At 35.2% G+C, this 22,248-nt stretch overlaps 1 protein-coding gene across 2 annotated transcripts in view; it reads right to left on the minus strand.

The window, feature by feature from the left end:
• Nucleotides 1-22,248, minus strand: part of LOC110450754 — a 105,627-nt gene that overhangs the window by 58,175 nt on the left and 25,204 nt on the right. For both annotated transcript variants that reach the window (XM_021498442.1, XM_021498443.1), the window contains 8 exons: nucleotides 20,767-20,882; nucleotides 13,063-13,129; nucleotides 12,738-12,787; nucleotides 11,897-12,060; nucleotides 11,361-11,456; nucleotides 5,885-6,007; nucleotides 1,361-1,459; nucleotides 109-203 (listed from right to left, as the gene is read on the minus strand). In XM_021498442.1, the coding sequence (XP_021354117.1) occupies nucleotides 109-203; nucleotides 1,361-1,459; nucleotides 5,885-6,007; nucleotides 11,361-11,456; nucleotides 11,897-12,060; nucleotides 12,738-12,787; nucleotides 13,063-13,129; nucleotides 20,767-20,882 (810 nt within the window). The remainder of the gene's footprint in view (nucleotides 1-108; nucleotides 204-1,360; nucleotides 1,460-5,884; nucleotides 6,008-11,360; nucleotides 11,457-11,896; nucleotides 12,061-12,737; nucleotides 12,788-13,062; nucleotides 13,130-20,766; nucleotides 20,883-22,248) is intronic.

The raw sequence follows: 22,248 nt of genomic DNA on the forward strand, positions 1-22,248 counted from the left end.
ATAAATAAAATCTATTGTCATGATAAATTTCTGAGTCAGGCACTTAAAAAGATTTCACAGAGAGAAGCTTGAGGAAATCTAGAAAACTATAGAAGTCATAGCCCTCACCGGTTTGAGTGTCCATATATCCTTTTTCCGAAATGTTGGAGTGACTGGTCGGACGAAAGCTAGGTTCTTCCTGATGACAGAGTTGGGAATGTACCCTATAATATACAAGCATTCATTTTGTTATACAATATATACAAATCTTACTCTGGGATTAAAATATACATATTCTCTTAGATTCCTGTCTCACTGCAGGCCAGATATGAAAGACCACTGAACATAGAAACAGTTACCTCCCCTTAATTTTGTTTTCGCTATACCTTTGTAGTGGGACTGGGTCAGGTATGTAAATATTGCTGATCTGGTAGCTCAGTAGCAGTTCCAATATCTATGGGTTTCTTTTCAGAAATTATGATTTGTTAAAACTCTAGTCATGCTGGTAATAATGTTTCCAATTCACGTACAGTTTTTGGCAGTGGTACGTGGATCCTAAACATTAACTCATTGATCACCCCTGAAATTTCACAATGAACTATTCCAACCTTTGAATTGGAAGAGTTCAAATGTGTCTTCAGGGGTGAGAGAGTTAACTAGAGAAACTGTGAGGAAGCACACAAAGATATACCCCCTGGTGACTTCATCTTATCTAGTATTCCTTTGTGCTTTTCAACTGATAATAGCCAAATCACAAATCCCTTCCTACATGTATGTACATCTACATATGATGTACTTTCATTGTGCAAGGTAACCATACAAAAATATTACAACTAACAGTTCAGGAGGAGTTTTGCTTAATAGGATTCTAAAACAGTTAGGGTTTAACTGGGTTTACTATATAATCTATATTTGTATAAAAAATAATGAAGAATGTTCAGTTTTATTAATATCATTCCGGTTGGTTTCTTTTGGTACATGATACATGTCACTGTTTTGACTTGGTCGTATTTTCTATGATGACACGTTCCATCAGGTCACAAACATAAACCTGGAACCATTCAGGACTTTTTTTTAATCTCAGTTTGAACTTAACACCTTAACATGGTTGGACCTCAAATTACTCAGTATAACACAAATTATTTATTATTGAAAATCATTTAAATGTAAAAGTTTTTGGTGTCACGCTTTGATAACTTTTTGCGCTGGTAGGTTTATTTAGCGACTCTATATTTAGCGTTAATGTAAATATTAATTTTATTTTTTGTTTACAGATATATTCTGTCATACACATCTACCTAATCTTTGTGAACCATTATTTTATCACCATGCAATGCAACCACAGCACTGAAGCTAATCTATAGGTGAAATACATTTATACCATCTTTCGGAATGATGTTGGAGCGTCGCTTCAGCAGCTCTCGTTCCCATGGTAACAGCTCATCCAGGTTATTCGGGCTAATCCCGTCACTGAGGTTTCCTGAAAAAGATAGACTTAATCATTTCAATTTTTTCAGTATCGCTGTGATCCCCGTGTATTGTCTTTATGACATTTGATCAAATACTTATGTAACCGAAGCCGTTATTTTTTCGATGCCCCGGCTACGGATCGAACCAGAAACAGTCAGTGTATTATTAATCTTTTGATTGAGCTCTCCCTAGCAGAGTCTGACTAAACGGAAGTAACTTGTGCATAACAAGTATAACTAGAACACTGACAGGTCAGTAAGGGCCCCGTCTTGTGGCAATATATCCCCCATAATCATCAGGAAGCAATCTGCCCATATAGCTGAGCTTGACTTTTGGACTTTAAAAAGAATCACAAGGAAGCAACATATATACATTTTACATGTACTATGATGTGAGTCTTGTTTCCTTCCACCTCCATATTCCGGTGCAATACTCATTTGTTAGCTTTGATTTGTTTTATTTAACCTTAAATACCTCCCCCATCAAGAGCCAGGGTCATGCAAAGTCAGAGATCCACTTTGTCTTTGACCTTTGTACCCAAATGACCTTGATCCATAACCCAGTGACCCTGATCTTTGGTCAGTTGACTTATTCTTTAATTCCGACCAACTTAATTTGCTTCATAATGTCATAACAGTATGTTCATTAGTGAAAAATACAAAACTTATCCTTGACCTTGAACCTTTGGACCCCGTAACCTGGACCTTTGATCAGTTGACTCCGTGTTAAGTTTTGAACAACTTTGCTTCATAATAACATAAAAAAAATGTTCATCAGTGAAAAGATACAAAATTTGACATTGACCTTTGACCCAGTGACCTTTATCTTTGGTCAAATGACTCCTTGTTTCAAAGTGTCTTAACGAAATGTTCACCAGTGAAAAGATACTAAATTTGACGTTGACCCTCAGTGTGTTTTTTTGTGAACTGAACATCTTGACCAAGTTTCATGTAAATCAGTCAATAAATACCAAAGTTATCAGCCAAATATTTAATGCCATCCTTCAAAAATTATATATATCCTTCTAATTACCCTTGTTTAAATACGATAATTGTACATTGTATACGTCCTAATCAACAAATCAACATACATCTGTTAGATCTGATAATGTTTTATGATGAAACAATGACTAGTTTATATGCCTGTGTGGGTTTGATTTGTACACAAACACTTGTTATCAGAAATCATCAATACCTGCTATTAAATTACTTCATTATTGAACTTCATAACACTAGACTCATTACGACCATCATTTATACTTAGACAAGATTTTTTTTCAAATTTAATCCAATGTTTCTGAACCCTCTTCGCTTTTGGCAGTTTTGCTTAACAAATTTCACTTGTTTATTACACTGATATCGGCTTTAGGACATCAATACATTCCAACAAATCATGCAAAAATTAAATTTGTTGAAAAGCCTACCACTATACCAATGTTAAAACAATATATAACTTCACGAAAAAAGAAGTGTTTTTCTACATCTAAATAATATTGCATGATCAGAGATTAATTTAAAACCAATTATATTGTCACGCAATGAACCATTGAGATGATTGATACTGAGATAAGTATAATGTTTGCTTGTTTGTTAAAACTAATAACAGTCTATCAACATATCAAGGTCATAAAGGGTCACAGCAAGGTTAATAGGTCATACACGGCCACACAGAAGTCCTAAGTCTGCTCACACTACAGGGTCATGCAATGTCCACACAGTATATTTTAATTGACAAGGTCATACAGGGTCACACAGTAGTCTCAACAGACTATCATGGGACTGAGGTACTTGACATCAGCTTAATGGTCATTTTAAAGGACAAGCCAGATTTTGGTGGAGGGCTAGTGATCATGCATAGACAGTCATGATCAACAGGCGCCTTGGAGATCTGCACTTATTCATAACTGAAACTTCCAGTCTATTATTTTGCAAACATCTGTAACAATTCAGTTTGACAAACACATGCTCAACATTTATACTGCTATTATTTTCACCCATTGTACAAACTCATTTCTTCTCATACCTGAGACAGGGATATGTCCCACATCGCGTCCTGATGTGAACTCAGAAAACGTCAACCATGAACCTTGGGTTTGGGTTGGGGATGGGGTTGGGGGTGGGGTTGGGGATGGGAATGGGGTTCAGATGTCCCCTATCGATATTTCAAAATATGTTTTGGCGACTGACTGACCTTTTCATGCTTAAAATTCTACAGCTTCTGGGGAAGAAAGCCCTACCTGGATCCCCACAAATTTCAATTTGCCACCCTCTCCCCCTCCCCACCTCCCTCCACTTCACTATCAGTTGGCGCAGGCTACACAGCTGCCATGCCTAATATTTTATATTTATAAGCTTCGTGTAAAGATTTCTTTTACAGGGCAGTGACAAATCATATCAACCTAATCATATGGGTCCAAAATAATAAATGTGAACTCAGAAAACCTCAGCCATGCACCTTAAACAGCATGACCCAACAGTATAGCTGTCAACAATTTAAATGTTTCTGGTTTTAAAATACAGGGTGTGTATGTGTTTGGTTTGTTAGGTATATTATTAGCTCTGAAAGGCTTGTTGTTGTTTAATCACCCTTACAATTTATTAGTTCACGGTAGAACAGTTTATCACTTGATAAAGAAGAACAGGTCTACAGGGCCTGTATATAGAAATCACAACCAATCCTTGTGGCATATTAAAACCTGGCAATCATTAGGTTTCCTAACACTTCAATCTGATGAGATCTATAAAAGCTGCAGTTATATTATATTAAAACATGTTGTGGTTTGGTTTGGTTTGTTTGTGTTTAACATCCTATTAATGGCTATATGGTCATTTAAGGGCATACCAGGTTCTGGTGGTGGAGGAAAACTGGAGTACCCGGAGAAAATAACACCAACCTGCGACCAGTACCTAGCGACTGCTCAATGAATGCCTCTAACTTAGAACCCAGTGGTGGAGGGATAGTGATCGTAGATGGTCGGTCACCTTAACAAAGTGGGGCAAGCATTACTGCTATATATATATCACCTGACTCGTTAGAAACAGCGGGATATAGACCAGTACATCTGTATACAAGGAACATTCGTTAAGTAAAAATTTCAGCTTCAAATGGTCAAGTCCATATTTGTTTTACATTTGTTGTCATGACAATTTTAATATTACTCGCTGTGGAGGGTGAAAAGGGCAAGAGTTATAAACAGCTGAAACAAATAATTTTACAGTAATTGATTTAGTTGATAATAATAAAACATCCAAATTTTCCTAGATTTATGAACAGTATTATACATTTTATATCATGCAACATTTTTATTATATATTATTTTGGCCTGTATATTATGTTTCTGTTTATTGTTTACCTATTCAGATGTTAATTATTGTTCTGCAATTAGAGTTGGGTGATTGTTTAATTCCATTTTATCAATAACATATATCTAATTCTATTGAATGAAAAATTACCTAAATGCTTTATACAAAAAGGTTTGAGATCGAATTTAAAACAGATATAATACAAAGTAATTGGGTGTGTCCCTGCTTCTTGGCAAAGGCCGCTATAATAACGATGAGGTAATACCTGTTAAATGGCTTCAGTTGATTTAAATAGTTCCCACTAGTTGTTAATGCAATATTTTGAATTTATTTGTTTGTTAAGTCTAAGAACAGCCTATTACTCAGGTGAGCCAAGTGAAACACAGAAATAAACAAGAGGCTCAATGGGCCTACAATCTCACACTTGTAACCTTAAAAGTGATCTAAAATAAAGCTACTGGCAAAATATCAGTATTTATGATTAAAAGTCATTAAAAAGAACTTGTTAAAAGATTTTAAAACATTTCAGTCTTTTGACCTTGAAAGTCGAACAAGGTCAACATGTTAAACAAATTTTATATAGTCCTTCATCTCAGGATGCAACTTGCAAAATATCACTACCCTATCCTTTTGTTTAATGAAATTAGGTCATTTAAATGTTTATATATATTTAACCAAATGTGACCTTGAATGTGGGTCAAGCTTATTCAAATGAAAAAAACTTGATAGCCCTTCACCCAAGCATGCTACTGACCAATTGCAAATATCAACATTCTGGGCCTCATAAATATTCAGAGGTCGTTTAAAGATTTTAACATTTTTGACCCCTGTGAACTTGAATATAATTCAAGATCTTTCATTTAAACAAACTTGGTAGCGCTTCATCCCAGCAGGCTAGTGGCAAAATACCAACATCCTGGGCCTTTTGGTTATTCAGAATTATTAGAATTATTATTCAGAAAAAGACAACCAGTATGTGTCTTAAGTTTATATCAGTAATGAGAAACTTCTTTGGTTTAGAAAAAGAGTATACTATTTAGAGCATTAAGATTTGATTTGGAAAAGTATCGAAGATTAAAAACTATACAGTAACCTAAAGTTGCTGAGTTCAAGTTGTAACCATGCATACTCACGTTTTCTGTCCCCACGACTCCCAGCTTTGTCACGTGACACCATACTCCTCTGTGATTGGCAAACTCTAGACAAAGGTTTTTCAAATGGGGATCCTATTTCAACTTCGGCACTAAATTCAAAATCTGTCAAGAAAAGGTAACATTACCACTAAAATATGTTCTTGTACAGTATGTAACATCACTTACCATCAACAGATAACATTTGACAAATTATTTTCTGATCTATTTTCTAGAACACTAACAGGTCAGCAGGAGCCCTGCTATGCATGACCCTCTTCCCCCTCCCATAGTCTATTCTAAGTAACAGTTATCTTGACCTTGACCTTAAAAATGTTTAAACCCCTAAAGCATCTACATATCAGTGTATCATCATGTCCATTTTGAAAAAGATTAGACTTTTGGATTCCGGAATAAGATCAACAGTAACCCCCACGATCTATTTTTAGCAACAGTGACCTTTACTTTAGAAATTATAAACCCCTATTGCACATCTACATATACAAATATTCTACGGAAACAAAAGAGTGGACAGAAAGACAAACACTATCGCATGACTACTATGGGGCACCTGCATCTCCAACACGAGAAATATTGATTAATTTGATTTTGTCAATACACCCATATCAATTTATTGATCTAATAATATACAAAGAATATCAATTGATATCCATTAACAAGTATAATTCTCAGATTTGCATGCTTTCCAGTAATTTAATTTTCTTCATGAAATAGTTTCTTTTCTGTTCATTATCATTTTTATTTTTAATTTCTGGATTTATTTTAATAAGGACCCAGAATTGTTTTTGTATGTAACTATTGAAACGTTTCAATTTTGTTAAGCATCACAAGGCTGAAATAAATACATCCAATATTACTGAAGATTCTGCCGTGTTGTCCACGCACCTTCAAAACTATTTTTTTCAGTGATGTGAAAATGGCATTATTTTGAACGACATGATACAGAATTCTCCCAACTAAAATAAGGGCACAGTGACCTTTCAACCAATCAATGAGGAATAAGTGTGTATTATAATGGACTTTTCACACACATCTGAGGCCCATTAACAGACCCATTCCTAATTGAAAAATAGTCCTCTTTTCTCCAAATTTTCCAGAAAAATTCACAACTACTGAGAAAATTGTAAAATGATATTTTTTAAGTTTTTTTAATATAGCAGATCAGAATAGACATTTCAAACAAATAAAACGATTAAATGTTATTTTCTATAACATGGTAAATAAACATTTGACATTTGACAGTTAATGTCCTAAGATCTTTCCAAATTTCAAGACAGGTCCATTTCCCGAATTCCCAGATAAATTCCTGACAACTACCTCACACCTTCCCATTTACATAGATAACAGGTAAACCGGTACAAAATTCACCTAACAACCTCACACCTTCCCATTTACATAGATAACAGGTAAACCGGTACAAAATTCACCTAACTTACCATGGTACTCGCATGTATTATGCATGGCGTTGATTCGCCCACTGATCAACATTTTGATAAATGATTTGTCTCCAAAAACGTACAAATTCCAATTCACAGTATATTCCAGGGTGTTACTTCTACAAGTTCTCCGTAAAGTGTTATCTCCTTAGAGACGAACAGCAACAAAAAGGATCACCAGAAGTGTATAAGATAAAAGTTTGGATCGCTAAATGAATGAATTCAAAAAGCATCTTATATAAAATGTGAAAACCAATTTACATGCCGCAGTTGTTACGCGAAAACACATACAGTTATAGGGATGAACAAACTCAAATCAAAAACTAATATATGACTAATCTATATAATATACAACACTCCCACTGGCTTTTTAAAAACCTGAACAAACTAATTCAGCCACGAAATAAAACACCAAAGTTTTATTTCATAACTATCAAGATAAAAGAGAAAGTAACTAGCCCCTGAAAACCAATACCTGACCACCCCCATTACTGCACAATAGACTGGCTTTCCAGTCGATCAGGTCCAGTCTATCCTACAATAAAGGGGAGTGAGGTTTCTTGGTTACTATAATGAACAAAGCAATTTCTGTTTGTGATGTTGATCAAGTTGACATAGAAATGGAGACCAATACACAGATTCTGAATCACAAGTCATCATTGTGTTCTCGTCCGTGATGGAACAGGCGCGGTCTGACATTGAAACCCTGAGACATAGCTAACACAGTAACGCAATGTACGGGGACATGGGGCTGGTCTATATCCAACTTAACTACAATTTCACACTCGATGCACATAAACGCTGGGCAATTCTAAATATTTCACAAATGTAGATTTTTTATCTGATATTAGGAACAATGTTTTCAATCATTACGATAAACCTTTAATAATATACTAAGACAGTTTTATATGTGCGACATGAGCAATGAAATTTTACAATTAACCGCATTATTCCAAATATACAGAGAAAGTTTATTATATAACCTGTGTAACTTTAACACAATTACACTTAAGTTTTTTGTAGCCTTATAACAAGTGGTTTTAAGAGTTATATTAATGTCTTAAGGATCCCAGTCCCACTCCAGGCAAAACACTGGAGAGTTCCACTATAGCTTTTTTGTAAATAGAGTAACCCCCCCTTGAGATCTTTTTGGATAAAACTACAGCACAACTGGGCCATAGTTCTAGTGCTGACCAGGCAGCTCAGTTGGTTAGAGTGACAGTATAACAGCTGCCATGAACAGAAGTGTGGGGTTCAAATCCTGGTCAAGACCCCTTTGCATTTTTTTGCATTCAGATCACTAGTTCATGTACTGTTGTTGATTTTCTTGTTTATTTCAATTATATTTTCTCTCATATAAGTTTTGCAAGGACCCAGCTTATGAAACGAAGTATTATTATGGATAAAAACCAATATTTGCAATAAAATGCTTCTGTATTTTCTCAATTTTACAATGATTCCCGGTTTTTTTTATGTTAATTACAAATTGGGGCCTAATTATAATGAAACAGCTAGAAAAAAACTGAATTTCCTCTGGTATAAGACATCGATTGACAAAAATATTTTTCATCTCAAAGATGAAAAGAAAAAAAAATTTCAACAGATTTCATGCTCGACAAAAAACATGCATTAAGAAATAAGAGAGTTAAGAACATTATATATCAGACAATAGCTTGCCATATATACAACAATTAACAGTAACAGAACACCGTTTCTTATGCTGCTCACCTTGACCTTGTCACCTGTCAAACAGGCATGAAATTGATTTGTCACACATGGAATAATTCTCCTAGAATATCTACCTTGATGAATAATTAAAATGTGTCGACACAGCGGATGACATCAAACATATTCCCTTCACTCTTCAAAGCTAAGATCGTAAGTATTTACACTGCTTCTCACATTAACGTTGTTGACTTACAGACATAACACAGATCAGACATTTGACAGTGTGATTTTTACCCTTTATAATTAGTGATTCTCCAGTGGTATGCTACATGTATATAGAAACTGCAATGCAGTCAGCCATCATGCATTTCATCATCAGCATAAAACAATTCTGGTTAAAAGTTTGCTGTCTTTTATCTAGAGTGACTGTATATAATAATGAATATAGGATTGATTTCAGTCTTGATCTGCGAAAATATGTGGCCAATGCAACTTGAACATTCGTTATTAGACCTATTTGTGTCTCAATCTTATACTAAAAACCTTGGTAGGAAAAATTGCAGCATCCCAAGGTCACCATCAGGTGCCAACTCTCTTAATTGTTAAAGGCTTTTTCAAAAACAATTTCATTTCAGCATATAAAGTTTTTTGTTACATGTAGGACGATTGTCTGGAATAGGGGTGCCACCAACTTTGCCTCCTTTCATTGAAATATGCTCTATCAGCCTACATAACTATCACCGGTATTAACCCTTTCACCACTGTAGACCATAATGGACTCATCCATATCAATGCATGGTAAAGTCTACTAAAGTTACATAGGGGTGAAAGGGTTAAAATTCAATTGTTTCCAGAATTGAACATTCACCAATATTTTGACCTATTACCATATTTTTCATTAAAGATCTACACATTTCAAAAACAATTTCTTCATTTCATTCTCAATTTAACACATTTATCTAGCAGAAACTAAGAAATTGTTTGCATGGCCTTATCTACTTGGGAGACAATGATGATCAGTGAGTATTATGGGATGTTATCCCCGAGATAACTCGGTGACCTATGCCTGAGTGTCTACCCCTTTTATCTGAGAGTACCAGTGTCAAGTACAGCAGATGACACAGAAAACAACATCAAGCCACGTCCCCTTGGTGACAATTTGTACCATTATCTTCAGATGTTAAAATTAAGGCTCCATGCTACCTTTACTTTGGCATGACTCAACTTTCTTAAAGAGTTCCAAACCAATTGGTTATTTTTTGCATTCGATAAATTACTATTACTGGTTTAATTAATAGATAACTTAAAACAATAAATTGACACATTTGTTCATAGGTATCATACCGGTACTTGACAACACTCTATTAAGGTGGGAGACTCCAGATTTTGGAGCCTCAATTTGACCATTTTCGACCAGTGAATTTGCTAAATTGTTCCTATTTTCTAAAATCTAATGATTTAATCTGAAAGAACAATTCAAAGGATGGCATTTGAAAGTGTCATTCCCCCCTAAGGTGTACACATACACATATTTTAGTTAGGTTTTTAATTCTGAACAAATCTAATCTGCCCCAAGACTTTTTTTTTGTAAGTTGGCAAGTACAAGGTATGTAAGAATTCTTTGTATTAACTGATAGCACTCTGGGTCAGAATTCATGAGCATCCAAATATTGGAACACTGCCATTAACAAAAACATTAATTACTGAGGGATGAGAATTGAATATTAGTAATTAATAGATCAATATTTACTGCAATTGTAAGGAAGTTGATTTTTGGGTCAGGTTATGAGGTAATAACTTCAGCTCAGAATAATGCATCCTCTGGGATTCTATTTTTGTACAATCTTTAAAAAAGTATTTCAGCTAATTAGCTCTAGAATGCCTTTGTCAAGATATTATGAAATTATTGCTTTTAACACTGGCTACAATCAATCAGAATGTGTGCTTTTGATTGTACCATGAAGCCTGTTCACACTGAACACGATACAGCTAAGAATACTTTGTTCAGAATCACACAGGTTCATTATATAGAATGACATAGGCAGAGAAAGCTGAAAGCCTTGGTTCAGTTGATCAAAGCTTTGTCAGCTTAACATGAAGTTAACCAAACAATTCCAAATGATATATTTCGAAAACATTGTTTCAAATATTTTAATAATTTTTCGTTAATTGTAGGGAGATCGAAAATCCTGATATATGCAAATGTTGTTATTAATGTCAATATTTATTAAAGCATTTTAGATTTGATATTTTCCTGAACACAGTGTTAAGTTAATCTTTGTTAAACAAACAGACCCATATAACACTGTGCTTGTCTCAAACAGGTTACACCCTGTATATGTCTCCATACTCACCTCCATCTAAATCATCTTCAGCTCTCACATCCTCCTTTAACTTTTCATCTACATCAATATTTTCTTCAATTCTGTCTGCATCTTGTTTGTTTTCTTCTAAAATGAAAATGAATTGAATTGACATTTTGATCCTCAGGTTTAGCAATTTACAATTATGTCAAGAGTTGTCAAAATGTTTATAATCATGAACTACACCTAATTTGTTTATTTTCAGACATCAGTTAATTGAAATTGTACAATGATGTAGTGTACCATATATATATCCTGTAATAATTATGCACACCCATATCAAGAGCAGTTCAGTAGAAATGCCAAGAAACGCTATTTCGTTGCCATGTAATAAGCCCACCCAAATACTTAAAATACTTCAAATATTATGAGTTGGCCGGGCCTACTGAAGGGTAACAGTATCCTTAAAATTGTAAGTTTTCATTCCTTCATGTTGAATTCTGATAAAGCTGTTTCACAATAGACATTTAAACTGACACTTCTTCATATTTTTATCGGTGTAATTATCAATAAGATATAAAATTTACCGTTTTCTTTTTCTGATTGACCTTCAACCTGTTTGGAGGTATCTTCAGGTAGAGCCTCCAAGTCTGTAATCGCCAACTGTTTTGCAGTCTTGTCTTTTTTGGTTTGTTCCTGAACTCTCTGGGAAAGAGTGGTGCTGTATCTAGGCAACTGTTGAGGGTCAAACCTAGAACAAGGATAAAGTTAAGGGGATTAACACCTATATTAAAGGGAGGCTACTGTGGATGTATACTAAGGGGAGGCTACTCTGGGTATGGGATCGCTAGCTGGGTCTGTATCGTACAGTTGACTTTGTGTGTCAAACCTAAATACGAGGAAAATCTATCGGGATTTAAGCATTATATATTATTAATAGGGTAATCAAACTGTTTTATGTTAAGGGAACATACACCATCCTACTTTTACACCATGGGGAGGCTACTCTGGTTATCAGACATTTGGTACTGTATCAATAAAGAGCATTTGTGAAGATCAAGGAAAATGTGCAATAGAGTGCAAATCCCCAATATTAAATGAAGTGTTACACTATATGGGTTGTTGTTACTTACTGTGCAACAACCCTGAATAATGTTATGTTTTAATAAATTAATACACAAATATCACGAAATCATCAGCTCTTTTATTATTAAAAATTGGGAAATGGGAAAAAAATGAAAAAATCAATTATATTATTTCTAACTTACATGTAGATGACAAAATTTGTTAACCCTTTCACCCCTATGTAACTTTAGAAGTCTCTACCATGCATTGATCTGGACAAGTCCATTATGGTCTAAAGTTGTGAAAGGGTTAAACAAGCATGGTGACCGAGTCAAACAACTTGCAACTGAGAAGAATATTTACCATGGTTTGACTACACTATTGTATACAACAGCATCTTCCCTCAGGTCATCCTGAAAACAATAGTTCAAAGGTCAAACAAAGGTCATCCATATAAACATTTGTTATAATATATTGATATCCTGGACAGGTACAAGAAAATTTCCTAAACTTGAACCATAATAATGAAATTAGAGATTATATTGCTATTTTCAGTGAGAAACTAAGGCTTATGGACCAATCAAGAAATACAGGCAGGCCCAAGACAATATCAACTTATTGGTGGAAACCACGATGATAAATACATTAATTAATTAATTGATAGAGATGAAAGATAAAGTGTCTTTACCAGGAAATCAAGTAGTGCAATTCTCTCAAGGTAGTTCTGTGGGAAATAACTTGTCAGGGGAATGGAACTGAAAATAGAAGAGATAAAACGTGTCTTCTTAACTTTTTCACCGCTGTAAACCATAATGGACTCATCCATATCAACGCATGGTAGAGTCTACTAAAGTTACATAGGGGTGAAAGGGTTAAGATGGTGAACATTTGAACAAGAGAAATTTTGTCCAGTATGCAATTATGTATACAACCTGAGGATTCCTCAATTCTGGCATCAGAGGAAATATCCAGGTGAGATAGCAAGTTTATAGAGGTTTAAACCTCGTTATACTGCCACCATTTGTCCAGAAAAATTTCAGCATTACAAAGGGGTTTGGAGATAAATTGAATGAAGGAATTGTATAATGGAATTCATATTTTAGCTTTAGTTTTATTTTAACATTTTTCATGCTTTTAAGAATGTGCCTCAGTGTGTGTTACGTTGTTTGTGTGAAGTTTGTTGGTTGTATTTGTCTCCTTGCTTATAGCTCGGATCTGATGCCAACTTGAGAGTGCTACTTCACTGAAATACCATCCCGAAGACATCCAGCACAGTACTCCATTGGGTCACAATATACTATAAACAGATGTTTGGGTGGAAATCCCAGTAGAATGTTTGACAGAAATTCCCACTGAAACTTTTGGGCAGGATTCACACTTGGATTTATTAGATGGAATTTACAGAGAAAGTTTTGGGTAAGAATATTACTTAATTATTAACTTCTTCTGGGATTTTTTGGTTGGATTCCCATTGGAAGTTTTGGGTGAGATTACCACTGGGAGGTTTGGGTGAGATTATCACTGGGATTTTTGGGTGGGTTTCCCACTGGAAGTTTTGGGAGAGACCACTGGAATTTTTGGGTGGGTTTCCCACTGGGAGGTTTGGGTGAGATTACCTCTGGGATTTTTGGGTGGGTTTCCCACTGGGAGTTTTGGGTGAGATTCCCACTGGGAATTTTGGATGGGATTCCCACTGGGAGTTTTGGGTGAGCTTTACATTCAGAATTCTGGGAACGATTCCCACAGATTTTTTCCTGTTAAGGTGGGATGCCCAGTTCAGATCCCACTGAGATCCTAGTCAATATCCTGTTGGAGTTAGTAGCAACAAACTTTTTTCGACAGTTTAATTTTTGCTTTTTTTGCCTTCCGTAAAAAGGACAAATAATTTTTAGTATACAGCATACCATGTATAGAGGATCTGTCATAAGTTTCCCTTCATATTAGATTTATAAGTTTTGGAATTTTTATGTTTGCGAGCATCTGGCAAATGGATAAAAAAGGAGATTTCTTTTTTTTCATAGGGGGGTACTTTTTGGTCAGGGTATAAAATGTTTCCGGTGGGGAGGGGGGGTACATTTTGGTCGGGTGTATAAAAAGTATCCGCGGGGTGGGGAGTTAAAGAAGAGAGGTTGGGTAATGATAATAACATAATTATAAATGTTTCTTCATCACTCCCTAAACCTAATTGTGCCCAGTGATTGCAAGTTATTTTGGCATAATTTCCTGGCCCTGGAGGTGGAAATTGTTGGGGTAGGATGGATAAACATGCGACTTAATCTTCTGATCTACTTCTGAACTGTTTTTGATTAAAAATTTTGAAACATTAGTTTTTTTCATAGAGGGGTACTTTTTATACACGGGGGTTACTTTTTGGTAGGGGTATAAAAAGGAGTATTCAGATACTATTTAAGCAGGAGGTACATTTTATGCATGACACCAGACAAGTAATTTTGCATTATAAATCTAAAATTAAAATGCCGATGCACAACTACATAGTAAAGCCATCATTCAAGTGAAGTTTCAACAAGTATTTCGCACAAAGGGGCATAACTCCACCAAAAAGCGTTGAAATCCCAAATTAAAATACCTGCATGTGCACAACTACATAAGACACCGATCATTCATGCGAAGTTTCAATGAAATCAACCTGTTAGTTAAGGAGGAGTTGCACAGACAAGTTACTGTGGACGACAGACTTACAATTTCCATGGGGAGATTACGTGTGCTAGGTATTAAAAGCATAAATAAAATGTGTGTATGTACACCCTAGGGAAAACATAACACTTTTTAATGACATCTTTTGCCCTGGTCTTTCAAGTGAAATCATCAGATCTTAGAAAATAGAAATAGTTTAGCAAATTCACTGTTTGAAAGTGCTCATTTTTTGGGTCAAAAATCGGGTGTTTCCCTTTAGCTCAGTGGTAGAGCGTCCAACTAGGAACCTAGGGATCTGGGTTTGATCCCAGTTGGAGCACACTATTTTCTTTCCTGTTACAAATGGTGTCCGTGGCCCCTCCCTGTGGTGACAGGCAGCTAGAACATGGGATGCATGGGAGCAGATTTTAATTGTACATTTAGTAGCCTCTACCATCCATTGACATGGATGAGTCCATTATGGTCTACAGTGGTAAAAGGGTTAAAACCAAACCTAACCTAACCAGTGTCCATTGCATAAGTTATACCACGGAATGACGAAATGTAATACCCTAGCTATTCAGATAATCTACATTCAAATGTAGGAGGTCAAAGAACTTCACAAAATAAAACACGTTAGTATCGGACTAAAATTGTTCCCATGACCATTCATCAGCGCTAAGTTGTCTTACGCATGATTAAGTTATAAAACTGGTCAAGAAAATGTATCAAGCCAAAAAATATCAAGATTAACATCCTTCAGTATATTTATGGAGCTCAATTCAATATTTGTTTTGTTTCTATTCTGCATTTTTATAATATTACAGACAATAGGTTAAAGATTAGGATTGTTCATTCATTTTGTTATGAAAACAGATACCAGCGTTCTTCCTTTAACAGTTTAAAACAATGTTTCGAATCAATCGTACGAATGATTATGACATTGAAAGATGAAAATTGAAACTTCCCTATGATTCCTAAACCACTCTGACCTCTCAACAAATTGGACCTCTTTACGGGTATCAAAAGAATTGTATAGGTTTATACAATATGTGGGCCACCCTAAGTAAAATAATTACCAACATTCCAAAAGACAATGATTTTATCTTAACACGCTGGCTATAAGATATTTTTTAATATCAATCAGATTTTGTTCAAAAACCTTTTGATATGCTGCCACCAAGTCTTGGCATGATGTTGTTGTTAAAGGCCTGATAAACAAATTTGTCATTAATTGAAGGAGATAAAAAATACCTTGTTGATTTACTCTAAATATAGTCATTAAGAGGGGTTACGACTGATATTTAATAGTTTTTTTACCTTTATTGTACTTCAAGTAGGTAAACAAGGTTTTTTGTTTCCTGGAGATGAATCAATTATACTCCAGACACTACAGAAGTTGTTTTTGTCTCTGTTAATCATATTTCTTTTAACAATCAGCATTCCTGTTTGATGAAAATATATGTGCTGTGGGACAAATGGTCACCAACCAGTTAATTCAGCTACATATTAAGGGCTCAAATTAAGTCTGAGACTACTTATTCTAGCCATCAGCTTCAGGACACATATTATTGGAAAGTTTACAGATCTGATCTGACATTCAAAAAATATCAATTAGAATGTTTCTTCTTTTAAGGATCCAATATGTCCAACTGCATTGTGGTTTTTCATATAGAGTAACCTCCCCTTAACCCATTCACCCCTGAACTTTCATAATGAACTATTCCAACCCTTCAATTGGAAAAGTTCAAATGTGTCCTCGGGGGTGAATGAGCAAATTGCATTTTGGATATAACTGTAGATCAGTTGTGCCAGGATACTTCAGTTGACCAGGAACCCTGTAGCTCAGTCAATTAGAGCGCTAGTATAACAATATGAAGTCCAGGGTTTTAATCCCGTAATAAAATTGAGGGGGGATACAATTCCTATGGGGGGCGGGTGGGGGAACTATCCTACGGCCATTCATCCAGATACTTTTCTACTTATCTCATCGCCAAATATTGTACCCGGATACTTATTCTACGGGGGACACAAATCTCACATGACACCGGTTTAGCCCCCAAAGCATTGTTTTCTTTTCAGAAAAAAACCCATCAGAGCCATAATCAGAATGTGAAAAAGAGTTTCCAAATCATAGTTACGTTTTTTGGCAGAAGTATGGGGATCCTCAAATGACACAGATATTGTTGAAGATCAGTGGGAACTTAAATACTCAAACTTCCAAAGCGATTTATTTTCCAAATATTTTCTTTGAGTAATTAGTCTTCAGGTGCATAATCATTTTAAATCCATTCCATTCTAATTATAAGGCATTTCAAATGTAAGCAGTTGAAAGTAGAGCTGTTAGATATAATGTCTATATCCCCCTCCTCTCGTGAAATGTCAACAAGGAAAATATGTTGTAATGTACATACGTATACCCCCTCCTCTCGTGAAATGTCAACAAGGAAAATATGTTGTAATGTACATACGTATACCCCCTCCTCTCGTGAAATGTCAACAAGGAAAATATGTTGTAATGTACATACCCCCTCCTCCCGTGAAAAGTCAACAAGGAAAACACGTTGTAATGTACATGAAGTGAGACAATAGATGTGAAATTTTATTAAAGTCTGTTTAAAAATATTATCAGCTGTTGTCCACAAACATTAAGTTCTTAACGGACGGAGACCATTATCAATGTTCCCTAAACTATCCCCGCAGTTAGGAAACAAAACAACGCAAAAAATATATTCAAATCGGCCCAACAAAAGTCAACCTATTGGCATGGACAGACAGACAGACAAGCTGATTTCATTAACTTCATTGTAGGATTATGAATGAAAAGTAATGAAATATATAAAGTAATTAAATGTATTTTAGGTTACTACTTTTTGTCTTCATTTTTTTCCATCAGTACATTTCCATAATACTCCGGTATTGGAATTCTATTTTAAAACTTAAACTAACTGCACAGAGATTCTTACTAATTCTCTGGAGACATACAAAAAAGATAAATGTTTGGAATTTTTTATCAACTTCACAATTTAATTTGTTTATCTCACGAATAAATATTGTTGAAATTTCAATTTACACAAAAAATATACCTGTTACATTTTTATTTTTTCATTATAAAAAGTAAATCAAATTTCTTACCGGTTTCTTTTCTGAAAATGAAGATCCTAGAATGCTGAATTTAGTGATAATTCCCAATACTTTTTAAAATCCAATTGTTTCCGGTTTATCCACACTGATTTACAAACTCATTACAGTTGAATTTATGAAATATTGAGTTAAAATATTTCAAAGTAAGGATCTGTATTAATTCAATCTCCACAAATTCATCCAAATGTTTTGAAAATCTGTTGTTGAAGTCTCAGATTAGCAAGACAATCCCAGGTACATTCCAGATGTGTAAATTCTGAATCCATATGTTCTAATTTGAATAGCCGATAATGACAAACAGATATTCTCAGCAATATTGTTTACACACTAACCACACGAATGTCAGACAAACAGATCCACTCTTTCAACTGTCCGATCAAGCACAAATCTACCTACCAAAAGTTTTGTGGAATAAATTATTTCCATTGGAAAAATATTGTCATATTAAAAACACTATTACAGACAATTGGTCCATTGTTTCATCTGTCATAAACACGCAACAGACTTTTTAAAATTACGTCTCAAGAAAATGTCAAAATTTCAGTGACAGGTCAAGATACTTTTGTATCCTTGTCAATCAAATCTCCTTCTATAAAGTTTAATGGTAAAATGAATCCGCCAAGCCAATATCATCCCACAAACAGTTGAAATAAAAAAAAAACAGGTCCACAAGACATTCCACAGAAATATCAAATTAACGTTAATTGTGATTAACGGTGTACATTACTTATTACCGCCACACTCTAGCACCTGGTATAATGTGACCTCTGACCTCAGCTGTATTGTGGTCGAGTCAATCTGTTGGTTATTAAATCACCTCCGATCGGCTTTTAACCCTGATTACAATCAGTAAGTTCACACAAGCTTTGTCAGCTTACAGAGCAAATTCTGTTAATCCAATATTCAAATTTTATAAATTTTAATCATCATAAATTTTTATGCAAAATAAGGATCAAAATCAGCTATTTTATATAAATATTGTAAATTTAGCAACTGATTTTGTTAAAGTATAGATATGTATCTGAATTTTTTTTTAATGTAAATATTTAAATAAATCTATAAAGCTGAACAAATTCAAATGATTGAATCTATTTTATAATTTGATGTTAGAACAGCGTGTGATCGGTAGGTAATCTGGAGTAATTATATTTATATGCATGATCAACTTAAAAATTATATACCAAGGTATAACTTATAATTTTGAATATTTTCTTTAAATACAAATATGTATATCACAAAAACAGAATGGGCTAGGATTATCGAGGATTTACTGAGACAAAACACTGCGGAAAGCTATTTACTATAAGGCAAAATATCTTTAAAATTTCAATCTTTATTTCTCTTACTATGAAGGTTAGAATAACAAGTTCAATAATTTTACTGTATTTGATTATAGACAGGACTAAATGTAATGTTAACCCCTTACTATGACACTAAGTTACATGTATAATCTACATGAAAGCTCAAATGATGTAATATCTATATTTTGAGTTCCTATTTGATGAGTTAATATTCTCAGATTTTGAAAACCTCTTGAATTATTTTCTGAGTAGTTGATATGCTGAATTTTGAAAGCGCTATTACAGTTCCGCTTTCAGAAGTAAAACTTTGATTTTCATTCCGAGAAGTAAACTAGACCTTCTTTGTGGATACCTATATGCTTTGCTGCGAAAGCAAGTCAGAACAGAAAAGTTAATCATTTTTTCAGATGGGAAAAAAGGGCAACAAAACTGGTATCCACATCTACCACTTGGGAAGAGTGTGTTGAGTACAGTAGCTGGATTTGCTGTGACCTGTGTTTTGATCTCAGACCTGTTTTTTGTAACAAGAGGCCCACTGAGCCTGTATCGCTGTCGCCGACCTGTTTTTTATTCCTCTTGGGAATCATATTTCACATCTGTGACCTTTTGAGCAGGTCAAGGTAAAATATGATAATATAGTAATACAATAATGGTATAACAATATTTCAAAAATCTTCATTTAAAGCATTATATAAGTTAACAAAAAAGACCAAACATCATTATTCCACATTTTTCTGTATCTTTGTTCCAAGATTTTAATCGTGTGTACAACCTTCAAAATCTGTCAAGGTCATTTATTTGAACAAACTTCAAAGTCAGTCAAGGTCATTTATTTAAAAAAAAAAAAAAAACTTTGTTATTTTAAAGTAATCTGCAGGCAAAATGTTACTAGTCTAGGCCTGAGGAACCTGAAGAAGAAGTTGTTTAAAAGATTTGTTAAAAGTTGAAAGATTTTTAAGACATTCAAATTTGTATTCTTGAAAGTAGATCAAGGTCATTCATTTAAAAAAACTGGAAAGTCCTTCATCTCAGCATGCTACTGGCCAAATATCATCACTCTAGACCTCTCTGTTATCCTAATTGATGTTGACCACACTATTGTATATGAAGCTCCAATGGCAAGAAATATGGAAAATGCTGAGCTTCCTATCAATCTGTGTGATGTTTGGATTTAGCTAGGCAGTGTTAATGAGAGGAAAATACTTCAAATCCGAAAGCCTAGAAGTGTTTATAATTTTATTACACTTTTATTAGATTTTAACTAATTTCTACAAATCAACCATAATTAAACAGATACATTATAATTTACTTACCAAACATGATTCTGGAAGCCAAACAAGAGATCTCCCCGTACATTGGCAAAGCACAGAGCATACAGTGGTTCACCAAACACCATCTCCCTGATCAGCTGATTGTGGCGGTTCCAGATCTAAAACAAGCCATTTTACATACATATCTAGTATTTATTCTATTTGTATAAATGCATTTTTTGTGGATTTACCATGAGACATTGACCTTGGGTGGAAAGACCTCAAAGTGGTTTGTGACACACAACCTTGCCATCCTACAATTATTTTTAAAATTTCGTAGAGCAGCCTTCATTCAGTCAGAAATTATGGCATGGACAATGAATTAGACTTTCGACCTAAATATGACCTTGACCCAAAAGTGATATGCACCATTGGGTCGTATCTCTACAGGGACAGGGATCCTTAACCATTGGGTCGTATCTCTACAGGGACAGGGAACCTTAACTATCGGGTCGTATCTCTACAGAGACAGGGATCCTTAACCATTTGGTCGTATCTCTAGAGACAGGGATCCTTAACCAATCGGGTCGTATTTCTAGAGACAGGGATCCTTAACCATTGAGTCGTATCTCTACAGGGACAGGGATCCTTAACCATTGGGTCGTTTCTCTACGGAGACAGGGATCCTTAACCATTTGGTCGTATCTCTAGAGACAGGGATCCTTAACCATCGGGTCGTATCTCTACAGGGACAGAGATCCTTAACCATTGGGTCATATCTCTACAGAGACAGGGATCCTTAACCATTGGGTCATACCTCTACAGGGACAGGGATCCTTAACCATTGGGTTGTATCTCTACAGAGACAGTGATCCTTAACCATTGGGTCATACCTCTACGGAGACAGGGATCCTTAACCATTTGGTCATATCTCTAGAGACAGGGATCCTTAACCATCGGGTCGTATCTCTACAGGGACAGAGATCCTTAACCATCGGTTCGTATCTCTACAGAGACAGGGATCCTTAACCATTGGGTCGTATCTCTATAGGGACAGGGATCCTTAACCATTGGGTTGTATCTCTACAGGGACAGGGAACCTTAACCATCGGGTCGTATATCTACAGAGACAGGGATCCTTAACCATTTGGTCATACCTCTGACAGGGATCCTTAACCATTGGGTCATACCTCTACACTACAGGGACAGGGATCCTTAACCATTGGGTTGTATCTCTACAGGGACAGGGAACCTTAACCATCGGGTCGTATATCTACAGAGACAGGGATCCTTAACCATTTGGTCGTATCTCTAGAGACAGGGATCCTTAACCATCGGGTCGTATCTCTACAGAGACAGGGATCCTTAACCATCGGTTCATATCTCTACAGAGACAGGGATCCTTAACCATTGGGTCTAGNGTCGTATCTCTTCAGGGACAGGGATCCTTAACCATTTGGTCGTATCTCTACAGAGAAAGGGATCCTTAACCATTGGGTCGTATCTCGACAGAGACAGGGATCCTTAACGATCGGGTCGTATCTC

This window comes from Mizuhopecten yessoensis, unplaced genomic scaffold (assembly GCF_002113885.1).
Source record: "Mizuhopecten yessoensis strain PY_sf001 unplaced genomic scaffold, ASM211388v2 scaffold5503, whole genome shotgun sequence".
NCBI lineage: Eukaryota > Metazoa > Mollusca > Bivalvia > Pectinida > Pectinidae > Mizuhopecten > Mizuhopecten yessoensis.